The following is a 16,493-nucleotide window of genomic DNA, read 5'->3' on the forward strand; positions in this document are numbered from 1 at the left end:
AATAAAACACGGATAGAATGATATATGTATATAAAATATGTTTAAAAGATACAAATAATTACCATGAAAAAACAGCATGGCACTAGCTGTTTCATTAAAAGCAGCCAATTCCCAAAGCTTGTTGGAACAAGAAGGTCTTCACCTGCTGGCAGAAGGACAACCAGGAGGGAGCCAGTCTTTTTCTCCACGGAAGGAGTTCTAGAGTCTGGGAGTAGCCACCAAGAAGGCCCTCTCCTGCTTCCTCCCCCAAAAGGGCCTCCCCCAAAGAGCTCAGAACTTCATACAAGTGGGTAGGAGGGAATATGATCTTGGGCCTAAGCTGTGTAGGGCTTTATATTACCTTCCTTGAGAATTTTCTGCCTGGCTCAAATGATTTGTTCTTGAACTCTGATGATACCTCTTGCTCATCTGGATGGAGGCTGGAGAAGAATGTGATTCATACTCCAATTTTTGCAATGCAGTTCTCCAGCCAAGTAATATGGGCAAAACTTTGCACAATAGGATAGATTTGCATTAAAATGTTGGTTGTCGTGAGAACATTTGAGAACTTTTTAAAAATGACAAACATATGTGAAAATGTGGAGAACTGAACTTAAGATGAGGAAACGGAGAGAAACCATAATTCACAGAATTATCCATCCCTAGTTCAAAACAATACATTTGTACTTTGCCTCCTAGATGTACCATTCCCAAGAGATGATAATGGCTTCTGCATATCAGGGGAAACAGCCTAGGTAAATGTGTGTGTGTCTGTGTGTGTAGGTTGATAGAGAAATAGAAGGAGAGGTCAGATTAGGGAGACATTGCAGCAAGAGAGCAGAGTTCTGGTGCAAAACTTTGGTATGATGCGTGGCTGAGCCTGACAGGAAGCGGCAGACCTAGGACCTAATAATGGGAGGACACAAGCACAGCCTAAATCCATTATGTCTCTTCCAGGACCCTTGAAGAAAGTCGGTGTCCCTAAAAGGACCTTTGGATGAGGGTATTGGAGGTGAAAGCATTTTCTCCGCTTAAAATTTACATCTCAGATGACTTTTTGATCTGTAAAAGGGAGAGCAGACCTCCTTCTCAGAAGCTTTAAAGTTCCTGGCATGTCGACATTGGGGTTGTGGGGTGAGTGCCAACCTCAGTTACTGCCTCAGCTGTCTGGTGTCAGCAGGGGGGGACTTAGAGTATCAGACAGTTTAGGGATGATAACCCCAGTCCCAAAGCTACATTATCCATTTTGAGTGTATGTACAGAGAGGTACAAAGACTTGAGCTCCATTTGTGACCTGCATTTTTACTCAAAGTCTCAAACAATGTTCTCCCTGCCAATTGCCCTCAGTGTTGGAACACTAGAGAGGTGTTCTAAAGTTGTGAGGTGCTGCAATTCCTGTGGAAGACTTAAGGGGTTTATGATAATTTTTTGAGAAACTAAATTGATTGTGTTCTCGTTAATATTGTTTCACCCCACCCAAATTGATCCCAACAGCGGAGTGTTTGCCTTGAAAAGATTTTCCCAAGGTCACTCAGTGAGTTCATCTGTCTTGCAGCAGCTGAATCCCAAGGGAACTTTGTTCAAGTCTTCCTCAGCAACCACGTTTCCCCCCTCATAAACTTCTCTTTTCATCATGAAATGTGTGGGTGGGGATGGGGGCAGGGGGGAATCACAAGGAAATGGAATACAATTTGGTTTGGAATATACCACAAAAATGTCCACCCCCTTAATTCTCAGTCCAGCCCATTCTTCCCTCTGCATTCCTGAAGGAATAGATTATATGTGTAGTTGAGAGCTGTTTTATTTGGGATGGGGTGGCTGAAATCAGAATCATAGGGTTGGACAAGATTATTTGTAGAATGAAGGAAAGGATCCTAAAATATAAGGTTCTACACTTAGGCAGGAAGAACCAGCTGCACAAATATAAGATGGAGGACACCTGGATTACTTGTAGTACACATGAAAGGGATCTAGGGGTCTTAGTAGTCCAGAAGCTTAACATTTCGACAGTGTGATGCAGCAGCAAAAATAAAAAAAGGCTAAATGCTATTCTAGACTGCATGAACAGAAGTATAGTGTCCTGATCAAGGGAAGTCATAGTCCCGCTCTAATCTGCTTTGATCAGACAACACCTGGAGTATTGTGGACAATTCTGGGCACCACAATTTAAGAAGGATATTGACAAACTAGAAGGTGTGCTGAGGAGGATGACCAAGATGATCAGGGATGTGAAAATGTTTGGGGGAATTGGGTATGTTTAGCCTGGATAATAAGAGACTTGAGAGAAGATAGCTGTATTCAAATATCTCAAGGGCTGTCACATGGAGGGTGGAGCAAGTTTGTTTCGTCCTGCTCCAGAGGCTGGGACCCAAACCAATGGATACAAGTTACAAGAAAGGAGATTCTGACTAAACATCACGAAGAACTGTTCAACAGTGGAACAGACTTCCATGAGAGGTTGTGGACTCTCCTTCCTTGGTGATTTTTAAGCAGAGGTTGTATGACCATCTGTCATGTATGAACTAGGAGATTCCTGCATTGTAGGGGGTTGGACTTGATGACCCTCTGGGTCCCTTCCAACTCTACAATTCTGTGATTCTATTAACTTGGGACCTTTTGCATGCAAAGCAAAAACTCTACCACTATGGTCCTTCCACCATTATTACAAATCTGTGTTGTTATCTGTTGAAGAGCTTCCATTTCCACCCCACTGACTACAATGGGGCTTCTTCTGAGTAAATGCAGAGGGGATTGTGCTGCAATCCTATGCACACTCAACTTTCATCTAAATTCCTTGGAACTCAAGGAAATTTACTTCCAAGTAGACATCTCTAGGACTGCACTGCACAGGACTTATTTGAAGTAAACGTATTCTGGAGCAATGTGTGTGCATCACTAATTTCACTTGTAAACTGAAGGACATGAATATGTGTTACAATGGCTAGTTTTTTTGATTCACTAATTGGCAGCTGCTCCTTCTCAAAGTCAGCAGAACAACATGTTTGCCATATACATGTGATTTTTTTAAGCTCTCACATCTTTTGATCAAAAACCTGGCTAGCAGAAAGTCCTTTTGTATTAGCTCCCTATAATTATGATCACATCCTTTATTCAGCAGAAAGGCTGGGGTGCCCTTTCATGCTTATACAAATACTGCCTTCTGGGATTCATTTAAAGTCTCCCGATGCGCTACTGGTCACCTGTCAGTTATACACCTGAAGGGTGTGGGAGGCTATGGAGCCATGTCAGCTGAAAAGGAGCCTGACTTCAAGCATTTAAAATGAATATTGACAAAAGGGGCAAGAAAATCAAAAGGTAGGAAATTGCTGACTAAGGCCAATCTTAGTGACTATGATACGAAATGGCATCATTAAGGGAAAGAGAGCACAGGGGGAGGGGGGAGGTTCAGTTATGCTACCTTCTCTTAACAGCTAGCCAGAGAGAGCAGGTGAAAAGAGAACCCTAAATCTGGAACATGATTACTAAATCCACATATTTTGAAACCAGGGTAAAATTCCCCAATGGGAGTACTTTTGTGATATGAAAAGGGGGATTCAATCGGATGATGTCTTTTTGTGCTCTCATTAAAAGGGAATTAGACCCTTTCTTGTGCAGAAATAAACACCCCAAAAGATGACAAGGCTGCCACAACTCTCCTGTGCAGAAAAAAAAGCCTTGATAAGTTCGTAAAATAATACATGGTGTGGAGAAAGTGGACAGACGGAAGCAGAACCCAGGACCATCAAGCACAGCTGAAGGTTGGAAGATTCAGTGCAAACAAAAGGAAGTACTTCTTCACACAGTGCATAGTTCTTCACCCAGCAGAACTGTGGGATTTGCTCGCACAAGAGGCAGCGAGGACCACCTCTCCTTATATGAACTGACCCGGACCCTGTGATCAACATCTGAGGCCCTTCTCCGTGTGTCTGCTCTGTGAGAAGTCCAGAAGGAGGCAACACAAAAACAGGCCTACTTGTGGGCTTCCCATAGACCAGGGGTGTCCAACTTTCAAGATACTGCGATCTATTTACTCCCACTATAAAAACACTGGCAGTGATCTAACCATTGGATTGACCAAAGTTGTTGAGCTTTTTTGGGGAAGTCAGACCCAAAATTTTGACCACTATCCACTATGAGAATAGAAGGCAGGACTAGATATGTCTTTGGTCTGACCAAAGTGACTCTTCTTATGTTCTTATGATACACATACACACCCCATCCAACTTACTGCCTGAAGAGGAATGAGTGTAGGTCTTCCTAGCATTCCTGTGTTGTTAAGGAAAAAAAGCATGGGATTGGCAGAACATTTGGCCTATGTGCTTTGGATTTAACATGTAGGGCATGTTCAGTCATTCTGTCACTGCATAGATGTGCAGTGATGGTAGACTTGAGTCATGTGCACCAGGTAGGCAGAAGAGGCAGGCCCATGCTTGCTGTCTTCTAAGCTTTGAGCTGGATCAGGGGAGAACTACTATTTGATCCAGCCAAAGCTTAATCAGACATATTTTCCAAAGAAGATCTGCAGCTCAACTAGGAGAGCTGGGTGGAAAGCCACATCTGCCCAAGCCACCCTCCCCAGCACAATGAGATGGGTTGGATATCTCTGTCCCTGGGAAAGGGGTGGATGGGTTGTTCATATACCACTTGCCCATGTCCTTCTCCATTAGCCATTGCCACAATGGACACATGCATCCAACTATTGGTCCACGTAGGCGCTCTACCTTTCCCTTTGGGGCATGGCACACCATCACCTAACCTTCCCTCTGAGGAAGGAAAAATGAGCAACTTTCCCTAATGCCACCTGAGACCAAAAAAAAGTGTTTACCTACCAGTAAAGTGGAAACTGTATGAACTTACTTTGGGAGAAAAATCCATAGCACTGATGCTGCTTCCGAATCTGCTAATCCAGCCACCAACCCCCATGAATCTGGAGCAGAGCCTCCACAGAAGATCTTAACTGGTACTGGGGACGTGCCTACACAGGAGGAGACATTCCCTGTGATAATCAGTACCTGAGCTAAATAGGGATTGAAAGGTGAGAACTGGTACTTGGATATTGAGCCTAGAAATGAACAGGATATTAGGTGATGTATCAGAGTATTGGTTACACAGGTGGACCACTGTAGTCTGCACTAACTAAATTTCCATCTTCAGAGGCAGCCCCACATAGAGCACATTACAATGGTCAAATCTGGAAGTCATCAAAGCATGAATGGCAACAGCCATTCATTAGAAAGGCACCTAATGAACTGAGCTCTGTTGCCGCACAAGCTCATAACATAATAAATATGTTAATCTCTTAAAATGCCACAGAGGCTGTTGTTATTGATGCTAGTTAAGGAAAGTGTATGTATGTACAGAAGTGGCTCCTTAGGAAGAAAAGTGAAACAACTCAGCACTTTGCAATGAGAAATTCCTACATTCATGTGGCACATCTCTCTCATAGAGGAATGCAGGTAACCTGCAGGACTTTTCAGCGTCTATATTCCCCGAGAAAGGGTTTTGGCACCAAAATCAGAGCTATTTTTATAGCAACCCTTCAAAGATTTTAAAACAAAGCTATTTCTTTGTTCTCACATCGATTCTAGGAAAACTGCTTTAGAATTTTGCCCCTAACATGGGCAGCTGGATATTCCAGAATCCCAGAGAATCAATGACTGGGAGTGATTTTGATCTCCATCTCATATAGCAGAACTGAATAAGCTCTTAAGCTACCCTCCTATTTAAGCTTGTTGGTCCCTCAATCATCTTGTCATGTGAGTGCCCTGCTACCCCACTCCTGGGCAAAAACATTAGAAGATTTCTAGTGCTCTCCTTAAACTCATCCATTGCTTACCTTGCTTTTCCCATTCCTTGTCGCTCTATGAAATGTCTTTCTCTTAATCTGGTATTTCTCCCCACGTAGAATCATGCAATTGTAGAGTTGGAAGGGATCCCAGGGGTCATTTAGTCCAACCCCCTGCGATGCAGGAATCTCAACTAAAGCATCTATGAAAGAAGGCCATCCAACCTGTACTTAAAAACCTCCAAGAAACGAGACTCCCAACCTCCAGACATGCAGTCTTTAAATTTAGATTATTAGCTCCTGGGTCAGGAACTTATATTCAGCTTATGTTATCCTGGAAAGCATTGTGAACACTGATGCTGCTATATAAATCATAGGATCATAGATGTGGGGTGGTTCCCATAGGTAGGCCTTCTAAACCACCTGCTTGTTCAGTGCAGGAAATCTAGAGCAGGAGCATCCCCAAGAGATGGCTGTCTCATCTCTAACTGAGGACCTCCAGCATTATCAGACTCGTTGTTTGCAAGACACACTTCAGGTATGTGTAGAATTCTCAATATACTCATGTTTGACCTGGTGAGTTCTGACACTGTGGTTGCATTATTTGGAGGCAGAAATTGTATCAGCAGCTCCATGATCCACACATAAGAACAGGAAAGTATACTTCTCCGCCTTTCCATCTCCTCTAGGACGAACCTTTAAAAAGATTTTATGGGCTGTTGCAAAATTCACAGCATTGGCAAACTAAATTATTACAAGGCAGATGCACTGCGTTTCCCCCACCCCTTTTTAAGCAAAAGTACATTGCAACTAGTAGATACCCCTTAGTTCCCTGAAGCATTTCCTTCCCAAAGGCCGTATAGTGTTTATTTTGATAGAATGCCATGCCAGTTTCAGAAAACCTTCTTTCTTATTTTTAATGCAGTAGGTTTCTTCTGCATATGCTCCTAAGTGAATGTGCGGGTTGTTTCTGGCATGCTTTAAACCTTCATGCATTTTTTATGATTTACAAGGCAGGGAAAAAAATTCCTCTCATTTGCTTTCCCCTCTCCCTTTAAAAGAAGAAAACAAAATAAATTAAATGACTTAATACACATCAAGTGGAATTGTTGGATTGTGGTGACGGTTTTATAATTCCAGGTTGGAGAGTTTCTCCCCCACCCCGTTTAATTATGCACAATAACCCTTGCGGTCTATAATATAATAACCAAAAGCAGGCACCAATTTTGGCATGAGCTGGCTGGTTATTATAAGGGGAGCCAGGATTGTACTTTATGTTTGAAATGAAATATTTGCAACTGATGTGAATATATATATATATATATATATATATATATATATATATATAATTTGTTAAGATCACACAGAAGGCTTCCTTTGAGAAATAATGAACTTTATGTTAACTTTCTTTTTAGAAAAATTGTAGGGCCATCGACTTCGCTAATATTGAAATGACAAAGCATAAAGTATAATGGTCAGAAACTGGCCACATTTTCCCTTGCATAGCAATGACATTCAGTACTGCCTTCTACTGTTCACTTGTTACCACATCTAGCACTGCAGTTGGTAAAAGAAGAACATGCTCTGTTTATTTCTGTGAGCAGTCAGGAGATGTTGCTTGATCATAGTCCCATAATAGCCACAGTAATAATTTGATCAGTCTGTTGCTGTTGCACTGACCTGGAGTCCTCCATACTGTTTTACTTGTTCAAGGGTAAAAGTGATTACTTGATGAAAGGTTGTTTGTCATGCATATTGACTTATTACTTAGATAATGATATCCCTTAGATGTCAGACTTTGGATCAGCTGCTGTTATTGTCTTGATGTTAGAATGACAAGAGGAGGTCATGTTGTCTGCAGTCCCCATCACTTGGAATAATGCCCACTGTGAAAAACAATGGGGAACTTTCCAGCATCAAATTTATCTTAAAGGCCCAGAGGTCACAATTCTGGAACAATCATGCAGTTATGAACAATCTGACGGGTTTCCTTTCTTATAGAACTATGTCTGTATTTAACATAAGCCACAGGATAAATACTGGCAAATTGAAAAATGGGATGTCGATACCCAGTGCAAATTCGGATTATGTTCCAAATCATGGTGAAATGTTTCATTTCTTATTATTTACACTAGTTATATCCAGTATGTCCAACATAACATAAATAATCTCAGATCATCTAACAAGGTAATAAACAAAGTATATCAAAAAGTAAAAAATAGTAAAATAAAGCTTACCAAAAAAAGCATAGTGACTAATGCAACAAACAACAATAGCAATAGCCCATTCGTTTAGACAGTAAGATCAAAAACATTTCTAAGTTTAAAAACATTAGTAATGGCAGTTTTTTTAAAGCCTGGAGAAACAGATCCAGTTTTTGCTTGGTGCCAGGCAGGTCTCCCTGGGGAAGGCATAATAATAATAATAATAATAATAATAATAATAATAATAATAATTTATTATTTATACCCCGCCCATCTGGCTGGGTTTCCCCAGCCACTCTGGGCAGCTTCCAAAAGAATATTAAAATACTGTGATACATCAAACATTAAAAGCTTCCCTAAACAGGGCTGCCTTCAGATGTCTTCTAAAAGTCTGGTAGTTGTTGTTCTCTTTGACATCTGGTGGGAGGGCGTTCCACAGGGCGGGCGCCACTACCGAGAAGGCCCTCTGCCTGGTTCCCTGTAACTTGGCTTCTCGCAGGGAGGGAACCGCCAGAAGGCCCTCGGTGCTGGACCTCAGTGTCCGCGTAGAACGATGGGGGTGGAGACGCTCCTTCAGGTATACTGGACCGAGGCCGTTTAGGGCTTTAAAGGTCAGCACCAACACTTTGAATTGTGCTCGGAAATGTACTGGGAGCCAATGTAGGTCTTTCAAGACCGGTGTTATATGGTCTCGGTGGCCGCTCCCAGTCACCAGTCTGGCTGCTGCATTCTGGATTAGTTGTAGTTTCCGGGTCACCTTCAAAGGTAGCCCCACGTAGAGCGCATTGCAGTAGTCCAAGCGGGAGATAACCAGAGCATGCACCACTCTGGCGAGGCAGTCCGCAGGCAGATAGGGTCTCAGCCTGCGTACCAGATGGAGCTGGTACACAGCTGCCCTGGACACGGATTTGACCTGTGCCTCCATGGACAGCTGTGAGTCCAAAATGACTCCCAGGCTGCGCACCTGGTCCTTCAGGGGCACAGTTACCCCATTCAGGACCAGGGAATCCTCCACACCTGCCCGCCTTCTGTCCCCCAGAAACAGTACTTCTGTCTTGTCAGGATTCAATCTCAATCTGTTAGCCGCCATCCATCCTCCAACCGCCTCCAGACACTCACACAGGATTCTAAAGTCAAGGAGCCAGAACTGAAAAGTTGGTCTCTCCAGTTGGCACCGGCCACACTTTAGATTTCAGGAAACCCAGACAAAGATCTCCATACCATCCATCTTAATGGATGGGCAGATTGATGCTGGAGAAGAGTGCCCAACAGATATCAGACTAGTGATATCATAGCAGCAGAGAGGGAGGCAATGTGTGGCACCATGGTGGCAAGCAGCAGCTTTGGGGAAAGGCCCTGGTTGCCATCAGGTGGGGGCCCATTAGTGGCCCCATGCTGAGGGCCCAGTGAAGGCAGTGCTGGCCTCCACCTGACTTAGCTGGGAAAGATGGAAAGACCTGGGAGTCATCATCAGCATACTGAAATGTCAGCATTTTTATTGGCATGAACATATTGAATATTTTAAAGGATGAAGTAGAGGGTGCTTCTTGTAGCTAGTTTAGCATTGTGATGTAAGAATGTGATCAGAGAGCCGGGAAGCCCCTGGATCAGATCTCACTTAAACTATGAACTTACTAGGTGGCCTTTGTCAGGAGACTATTTCTCAGCCTCTTCCTTCCCTCTGTTCACCTGCACTGCATGGAGGAGAATACTGTACTACCTTTCAGAACTGTTGTGAGACATGCAGAGCTTAGAACGCTTGCAATACATCATTTGTTTACATGCTCAATATCCTTATTCTTTAGTTGCCTGCCTCATATATATGCAGCAGCCAAAGCACACTTCTAGGGTGAGTCTGATTTTGGAGAGATGCTGAAAGGATGACATTGCTATAATTTGAACCTTAAAAATCTTGTCAGAGTCCAGTTATACAGTTTCCCCAACTCTTATCTACTATAATATTTACTATTTGGTTTGCCACAGTGATGGCTTTGAGACATTGCAGGTTAGAGCTGGGGTAAATCGGTTCACAACTCCAGATTTGTTGTTGTTTATTTATTTATAGAAATACTGTGTGTGTGTGTGTGTGTGTGTGTGTGTGTATATATATATATATATATATATATATATATATATATATATATATAGGGCAGTGCACAATGTTAAAACCTAAAATGACATTTTAAAAATACAGATAATCATTAAGGTGACTAGCTGCTAACAAGAAGGAGGAGGAGGAGGAGGAGGAGGAGGAAGCAGCTGCCAGGTCCTGTTGATGTAAAAAGGTCTTCAAGGATGCTTGCAAGTAAAAAGTGAGGATGCCTGTTGAGTCTGTGCTGGAAGAGTATGCAGAGGATAAGTAACAGCATTCCTCCAAGATATCCTGTACCTAAGTTGGTCAATGCTTTGTATATCAACACCAGAACCTTGAACCTGGCCTGGCAGCATCTATTCAGCCAGTAGGTGTTTTATGAGAGGTGTTACATGCTATTGACTGTCTGTCATCATCAGTCATCCAGCCACTGCATGCTGCAACATTTGGAGCTTTTGGACCAGCCTTACGTAGAGTGTAATCCAGTCTTGAGGTCAACCCAGTGGCGAAGCTACCTGCTCTGGCACTGGGAGTGGCGTACATCCGGGGGCGTGGCTGGTGCGCGTCTCAGGGGGTGTGGTGCGCATCAAGAGGGTGTGTGGCAAGCGGTGCGCGTCTCGGGGCATGCACGGCGAGTGGCGAGTGTCCTGGGGGGTGGGGGTGGTTGCGACGTCACCCCCTCAGATGGCACCCGGGGCAGACTGCCCCCTGCCCCCACCTTCATCTGCCAGTGGGTCAAACGCTGCATGGAATACAATGGCCAAGTGATCATGATCCAGATACGGCTGTAGATGAACCTGGTAGCGTGATTTCCGAGAGGTCAGTTGGGCCTGTAATGACAAAGGTGTATCCAGGAGTACCCTGCATTAAAGGAGCAAGTTACATACCTGCTCCTTTAAAAGGAGGGCCACTCTGTCCAGAATAGGCAGCTGGTCTATCTTCCAGACAGGCCAGTAAAAATATACCCAAAATTCTCATTTTGCCCCACACATACATTTTAGCGAACCAAAAGCATCCATTTCAGCTTTAAAATCTGTAAAGACTGTAAAGACCAAGCACAGCAACGAGGGAGATTTAAGCCAAATTAGCCTATTACTGCTTGTGATTTGGAACTCTTGGTCTTGATTCAGTGTTACAGTCACCCATCTGCTGGTGGCTTTTGTCTGTTGTCTCTTGCTTCTGATTACCCAGGATTTGCTTTATTTGTCTACTTTCGAATATATATTTGGTCATCCTACTTCTGAGCTACTTCAAACAGAACTAGATTGTCTTATGTAGATATGATCTTATAAGATATGGAGTAGGATTTCTCTCAACAAACAATTGACTTAACAAAGAACAAGCCTTCAGAAAAGCACCTAGTTTCTTAATTTCCATTTTGATTCTAAGGTCACAGGTGACAGTGGTCTTTTATTCTCTCCCCCCTGCCCCTTATGCATCCATAATGGGTCAACATACGTTTATTAGCTGTAGACATTAAGTAGGGCTAATTCTTCTTCATAGTTTTAAACATTGTTATTTATGAAGCAATAAATAAGTTTTAATACTGAGATTCAGTTTCTTCACTGGGCATCAGAATATCTGCTGTACATTACGAAAAATAATATCCAGAAACAATTCATGCCAGAAAAAATATTCAATAAAAAGTAATAAGAGTTGCTTTTTGGAAAAAATAAAATAAACTTATTACGGTGGATCTATTTCTTTTTGTTCCAATCTGGTGTCCAGGAAAATATGTTGGATACAATTGGAAAATTAATGTTAGGTTTTTTAAAAAGAACAATTCTTAAACTTGCCAAAAAAAAAGTCAATCCTATTCAGAAAATGCCCCATTATTCCCAGATAAATGAGTCTATGATTCGTCCTCCAAAGTTTTGAGAGGGTCGGGTAAGGATTAAGCATGTGTTCAAAGAGACATGCAGAAAGTTTCCTCGGAAGCGACTTACAAGGGTGGATGTATTGTTCAGAAGATCAAGGGTTTATTGAATGACATACAACCTTTTTTAAAAATAATATTTGTAATTTTTATTAGAATTTTATTTACAACATAACATAAACCCTCACCCCCAATACACAATCCACCCTCATTAAACGTGAACATAACATGCAATGAGCATAACATACAACAATACAAACAACAAAATAAAAGACTTCCTTTATCCTGTGTTTGACCACCATATTTACTTCTTATAAACTGCTTCCTTTATAAATAATTATTAAGATTTTCCTAATTATAACTTAAATATCCACAAAGTCTCCTGCAGACATTAATCGAAACAAGTCCAGGTATGTATTTTAGGGCACTGAAGTATTGAGGGAAAACCTAATCAAGATGTTTTATAGATGGTACTTAACACCCACCAAAATAGCTAAAATGTATAAGACATAAACAAATCTGTGCTGGAGGTGTGGTAAAACAGAGGGGACACTTATACGTGTTTGGTGGACCTGTGAAAAAATCAAAAGCTTCTGGAACACAGTATATGACGAGCTTAAAAAAATGTTTAAGTATAACTTTATGAAAAATACAGAAGCTTTTCTACTAGGGATAATGGACACAGGCATAGCAAGAGAAGATCAGAAAATATTCCTCTATGCCACAGGAGTGGCAAGGATCCTAACGGCTAAAAAATGGAAAAAAGAAACTGTGCCAACAAAAAAGGAATGGCAAGACAAACTGTTAGGGTATATTGAACTGGCTAGATTAAAAGAGGCAATTAGAGATCACACTAGACAAGAGTTTCAAAAAGCATGGGGAAAATGCAGAAAATATTTCACAAGATATACAACCTTTTTGAACGATAGCAAACTGGTATACAGTATGAAGGGAGAGTAATGCCTACTGTCTCCACCCTGACCTTGTGTTATGAAAGGGAGTTGTGTTGATCCATAAGGAAAAAAAAATCCAAATCCCGTATTAGGCCAACCCAAATATCACAAAATACTTCACAAGTTTTGAGTTCTCCATAACTCTTCCATCAGGCTAAATGGAAAACAAAGCAAAACAAAGAGTTGGGGAGAAGCCAGTTGTAGTAGTGTTGCTCCAAAACATGTCCTCCAGGTTGTCAAAAGTTTTCTTGCCCTGCGAAAGAGGCTTTCTGTCCTAGAATTTCTTTATAATTCTGTAGGATCAAGTTCACCCTTTCGGTTGTGAAGGTGTGTTGCGGCAGTTATTTGCTGGGAGGGGAGGGGACGTTCGGTCACTTTTATTTATTTATTTTAAACAGTTTCCTACACGTGGTTCTTTGTGACTTGTTATCAAAAATTAAAACAAACCAAGCAGAAAAATGGTATTAAAAAAATTATCTAGAATTACTTGTAGGTGCATTAGTAGGAATCCCCATTGTAAAGTGAATAATTTCAGATTGGACTAGACAAACCTTTGGGTCTCTCAACTTGACAATTTTATGAAATCAGCTCCATGGTTTCTATGAAATGAATGTGGATATTGAATATTGGCAATTTACTTGACCTCTGCATTTTCTATCTATGCCGCTGACATTGTATTTACTGCAATTAAAAAAAAAAGTTTTCTAGAGAGTTAAGAAACATTAGAAGCAAGTTAATACTGGAAGCTACTGAGTCACACAATTCCATTTAGCTCAGTATTGTCTATACTGGCTAGCAGTGATTCTCCAGGGTTTCAGGCAGGGAATCCTTCCCAGCCCCAACTGGAGATATCAGGGATTGAACCTGGGACCTTCTGCATGCAAGCAAATGCTCTACTACTGAGTTACTGCCCTTCTCCTAACTTAACAACTCTAGCACCCTACACAACAGAGAGCTTTAATCATTTGCTCAGCTCTCCCAGTTACCTTCTCCCTACCCCATGTGCTGCTATCCTGCCAGTAGCACACATCATTTGCTTCCCTTCATCTCAGGAAACTAAATCTTGGGGCATATTCATTTTTCAGCAGACAGAACAGCAGGCTTGCAATCCTCAGCCCACATGTCCTTCTTGTGTGCCATTGGGGAAAAGAGTACAAATCAAACAAAATTACTTTTCTTTTTACATTGAAATGCCATTCAAGCTGGAACAATGCTGCATTTTAATAAACATGCTGCAGGATATGTCAATGTGCTCTCATGACAGTACGAGGGGGGGGGGAAAGTATTTTAGGTGTTTCTCACTTTATAACTCTTTGACACACCCACAGTAAATAATGGCAAACTCACCTGCCATTTGATGGGGATTTTTCTGCAAGCTGACACAGAAAAGGACAATAAGCATCTGTACACCCATTCTGGCTTTAGTAGGCTTCTCTGCAAATAAATGTGAGATTTGGCTTCTTTCAGGCATTGCCACTGTATTATGAAATAAGAAAGCACTCATTTCTTATTGACGCAGCTACCTGCTCATTTTAATAGAGCTCTGCTAAATCTGTGTTCATCTGTGAATATTTCAGGTGAGGGAACTTGTTTGTGTGGGCTAGGAAGGGGGGTGTCAACAATGTCTTTCTTTTCTTTGTGCACTGGAAGTACCCTCCTAAAAGCACCCCACTTCTTTTGCAAGGTTTCTAATACCCATATCAGGAAGCAGCTTACCTGGTGGGGCAGAGCAGCTCCGTTAATTTCTGGCAAATAGGTTGCTGTTGCTTAGTGGGAGGGAGAGGTGGGAGGCAGGAGAGACAAGGCGGCAATGAGGTCAACACACTGCAAATTGTACCAGTGGAACCAGTCCAGTACTCCTGTTCTCTAGAGGCTGGAGTCTTCAGTCCAAGGAACTGAACGAGGCTCTCTAGTCCTCTCAGTCCATTCTTGGGACACATACATCCCTCCTTCAGCCATAACCTTCACTGACCCTGCACACTCCTTGTGTGCTTTTGCCTGAGTAGAATGTGCCCTTGAACCATGAAAATGGGTCTTGCTTGTCCAGATGAAGAATGGAGAGGTTGTGTTGTCCACTCACCTTTAAGTTTTGCGTGGCTAGAATGTAACCTACTGAACAAAGCAGGGGTGACCTTCCAGAAGCCCTTGGACTCCAAGTCCCATCAGTCCCTGCCTGCATGACCATTCTCCAAGAATAGGAGAAACTGCAGTCCTGTAACATCTGGAGTACCACAGGTTCCCCATTCCTGATACAGAGTTACCTCACTGGCCTGAAGTCCCTTGAAGTCTGCCCACCATAGGTTCTCCAGTGTGATGACATATAATGATTTATGTCCAGATTGTTATCTACAGACACTTGGTTGCTGCCTTACTTGCTGGAAGTGTTCAGGGGTGAAAATATTGGCAAAGGGGTGTGGACAATAGAAAGAAACAGCGACTGCATTGACACATACTGAAGAGCTGTGACGCCAGGTGGCTATGGTTTGGGAGAAAAGGCCTCGCAGGCCAAATCAGAACCCCTGCCCAAATCTTTCCACAACTGCTTTGAAAAGATAGGAGCAAAAGGTGTTCTTATTTCTTTAGGGGAAGGGAAGGGCCATTGAGCCTCAGCTTTGCATGCAGAAGGACCCAAGTTGAATCGCTGGTATCTCCAGGCAGGACAGGGAGAGATCCCTATCTGAAACCCTGGAGAGCTTCTGCCAGTGTAGACAACACTGAGCTAGATGCACCCGCTGCCTGACCCAATATAGTGCAACTCCCTATGTTCTCATTCAGAAAAGTCCTCAGAATGCCAGCCTCTCCACTTCACTTCCATAAACCACACATGCAGAAAGCTCTCTACTTTGCCTTTAGAACTTGGAAGGCTTGCCTTTCTCTTTCCATCTGAATAGCAAATAGAATGTGTCTCGCTTGCCTGACAGGTGGCCTGCCTGTCAGAGACATTCTCTGGCATTAACACAGCTTTAATCCTGTCCCAGATGAATTGCTTTTCTCCAGGAAGTGCAAGGTCCTTGCTTGTAACCTGCAAGGCATCTCTGTCTGGAGTGCTGGTGCCAGTTTGTGAACAAGCCACAGCAGTGACAGAAGAAAAGCAATGGGAAGCTTTACTCATGCTCTCCTACTGTATGAAGGTTTGCTCTTGTTTATTCCCTCCCTCCCGCTCTTCCAGCAGTTGGGTTGGAGACTGACTTAACCATGTGTATTAGCTTAGAATACGGGTTACCATCAATATGCACTATTTATTTGGGAGCTCTCATTTTATCTATTCATATATTGTGTCCTCCCTAAAAGAAGGCACATGTTGCGGTGAGACCTGGAGACCGACCACCTGTGTTGTGGGTGGGTAAGATTGGTCAGCCACAACACCCAACTGGTAGGTCCCTCGATGTTGGGTTCAATCTGGCCAATGGGGCACAGTCTGAATGGATCGAGGGTCCTATATATACCCATGCACGTGACCCAGAGCTTCTCTTTCGGCTTGTGCATTCGGAACACCCACCCACCTCTCCCTACTTTTAGGGCATTTTGCGATTGACCTTGCTATGCTGTCGTGTGTCGTCTGTTGTGACAGGGGCACGGCAGGAATTTCCCCACTTGGCTGATT

The 16,493-nt window shown here is 42.6% G+C and overlaps 1 protein-coding gene across 1 annotated transcript in view; it reads left to right on the forward strand.

The window, feature by feature from the left end:
- The window catches only part of LOC308467519 (uncharacterized protein), a 151,440-nt gene extending 150,404 nt beyond the window's left edge, over positions 1–1,036 (forward strand). The window contains exon 4 of the mRNA XM_080989312.1: positions 937–1,036. Coding sequence (XP_080845438.1) covers positions 937–945 — 9 coding nt within the window. The 3' untranslated portion in view covers positions 946–1,036. The remainder of the gene's footprint in view (positions 1–936) is intronic.
- The last annotated feature ends 15,457 nt before the right edge of the window (positions 1,037–16,493 follow it).

Source organism: Podarcis pityusensis (genome assembly GCF_964106645.2).
Source record: "Podarcis pityusensis genome assembly, chromosome: 2".
Classification (NCBI taxonomy): domain Eukaryota; kingdom Metazoa; phylum Chordata; class Lepidosauria; order Squamata; family Lacertidae; genus Podarcis; species Podarcis pityusensis.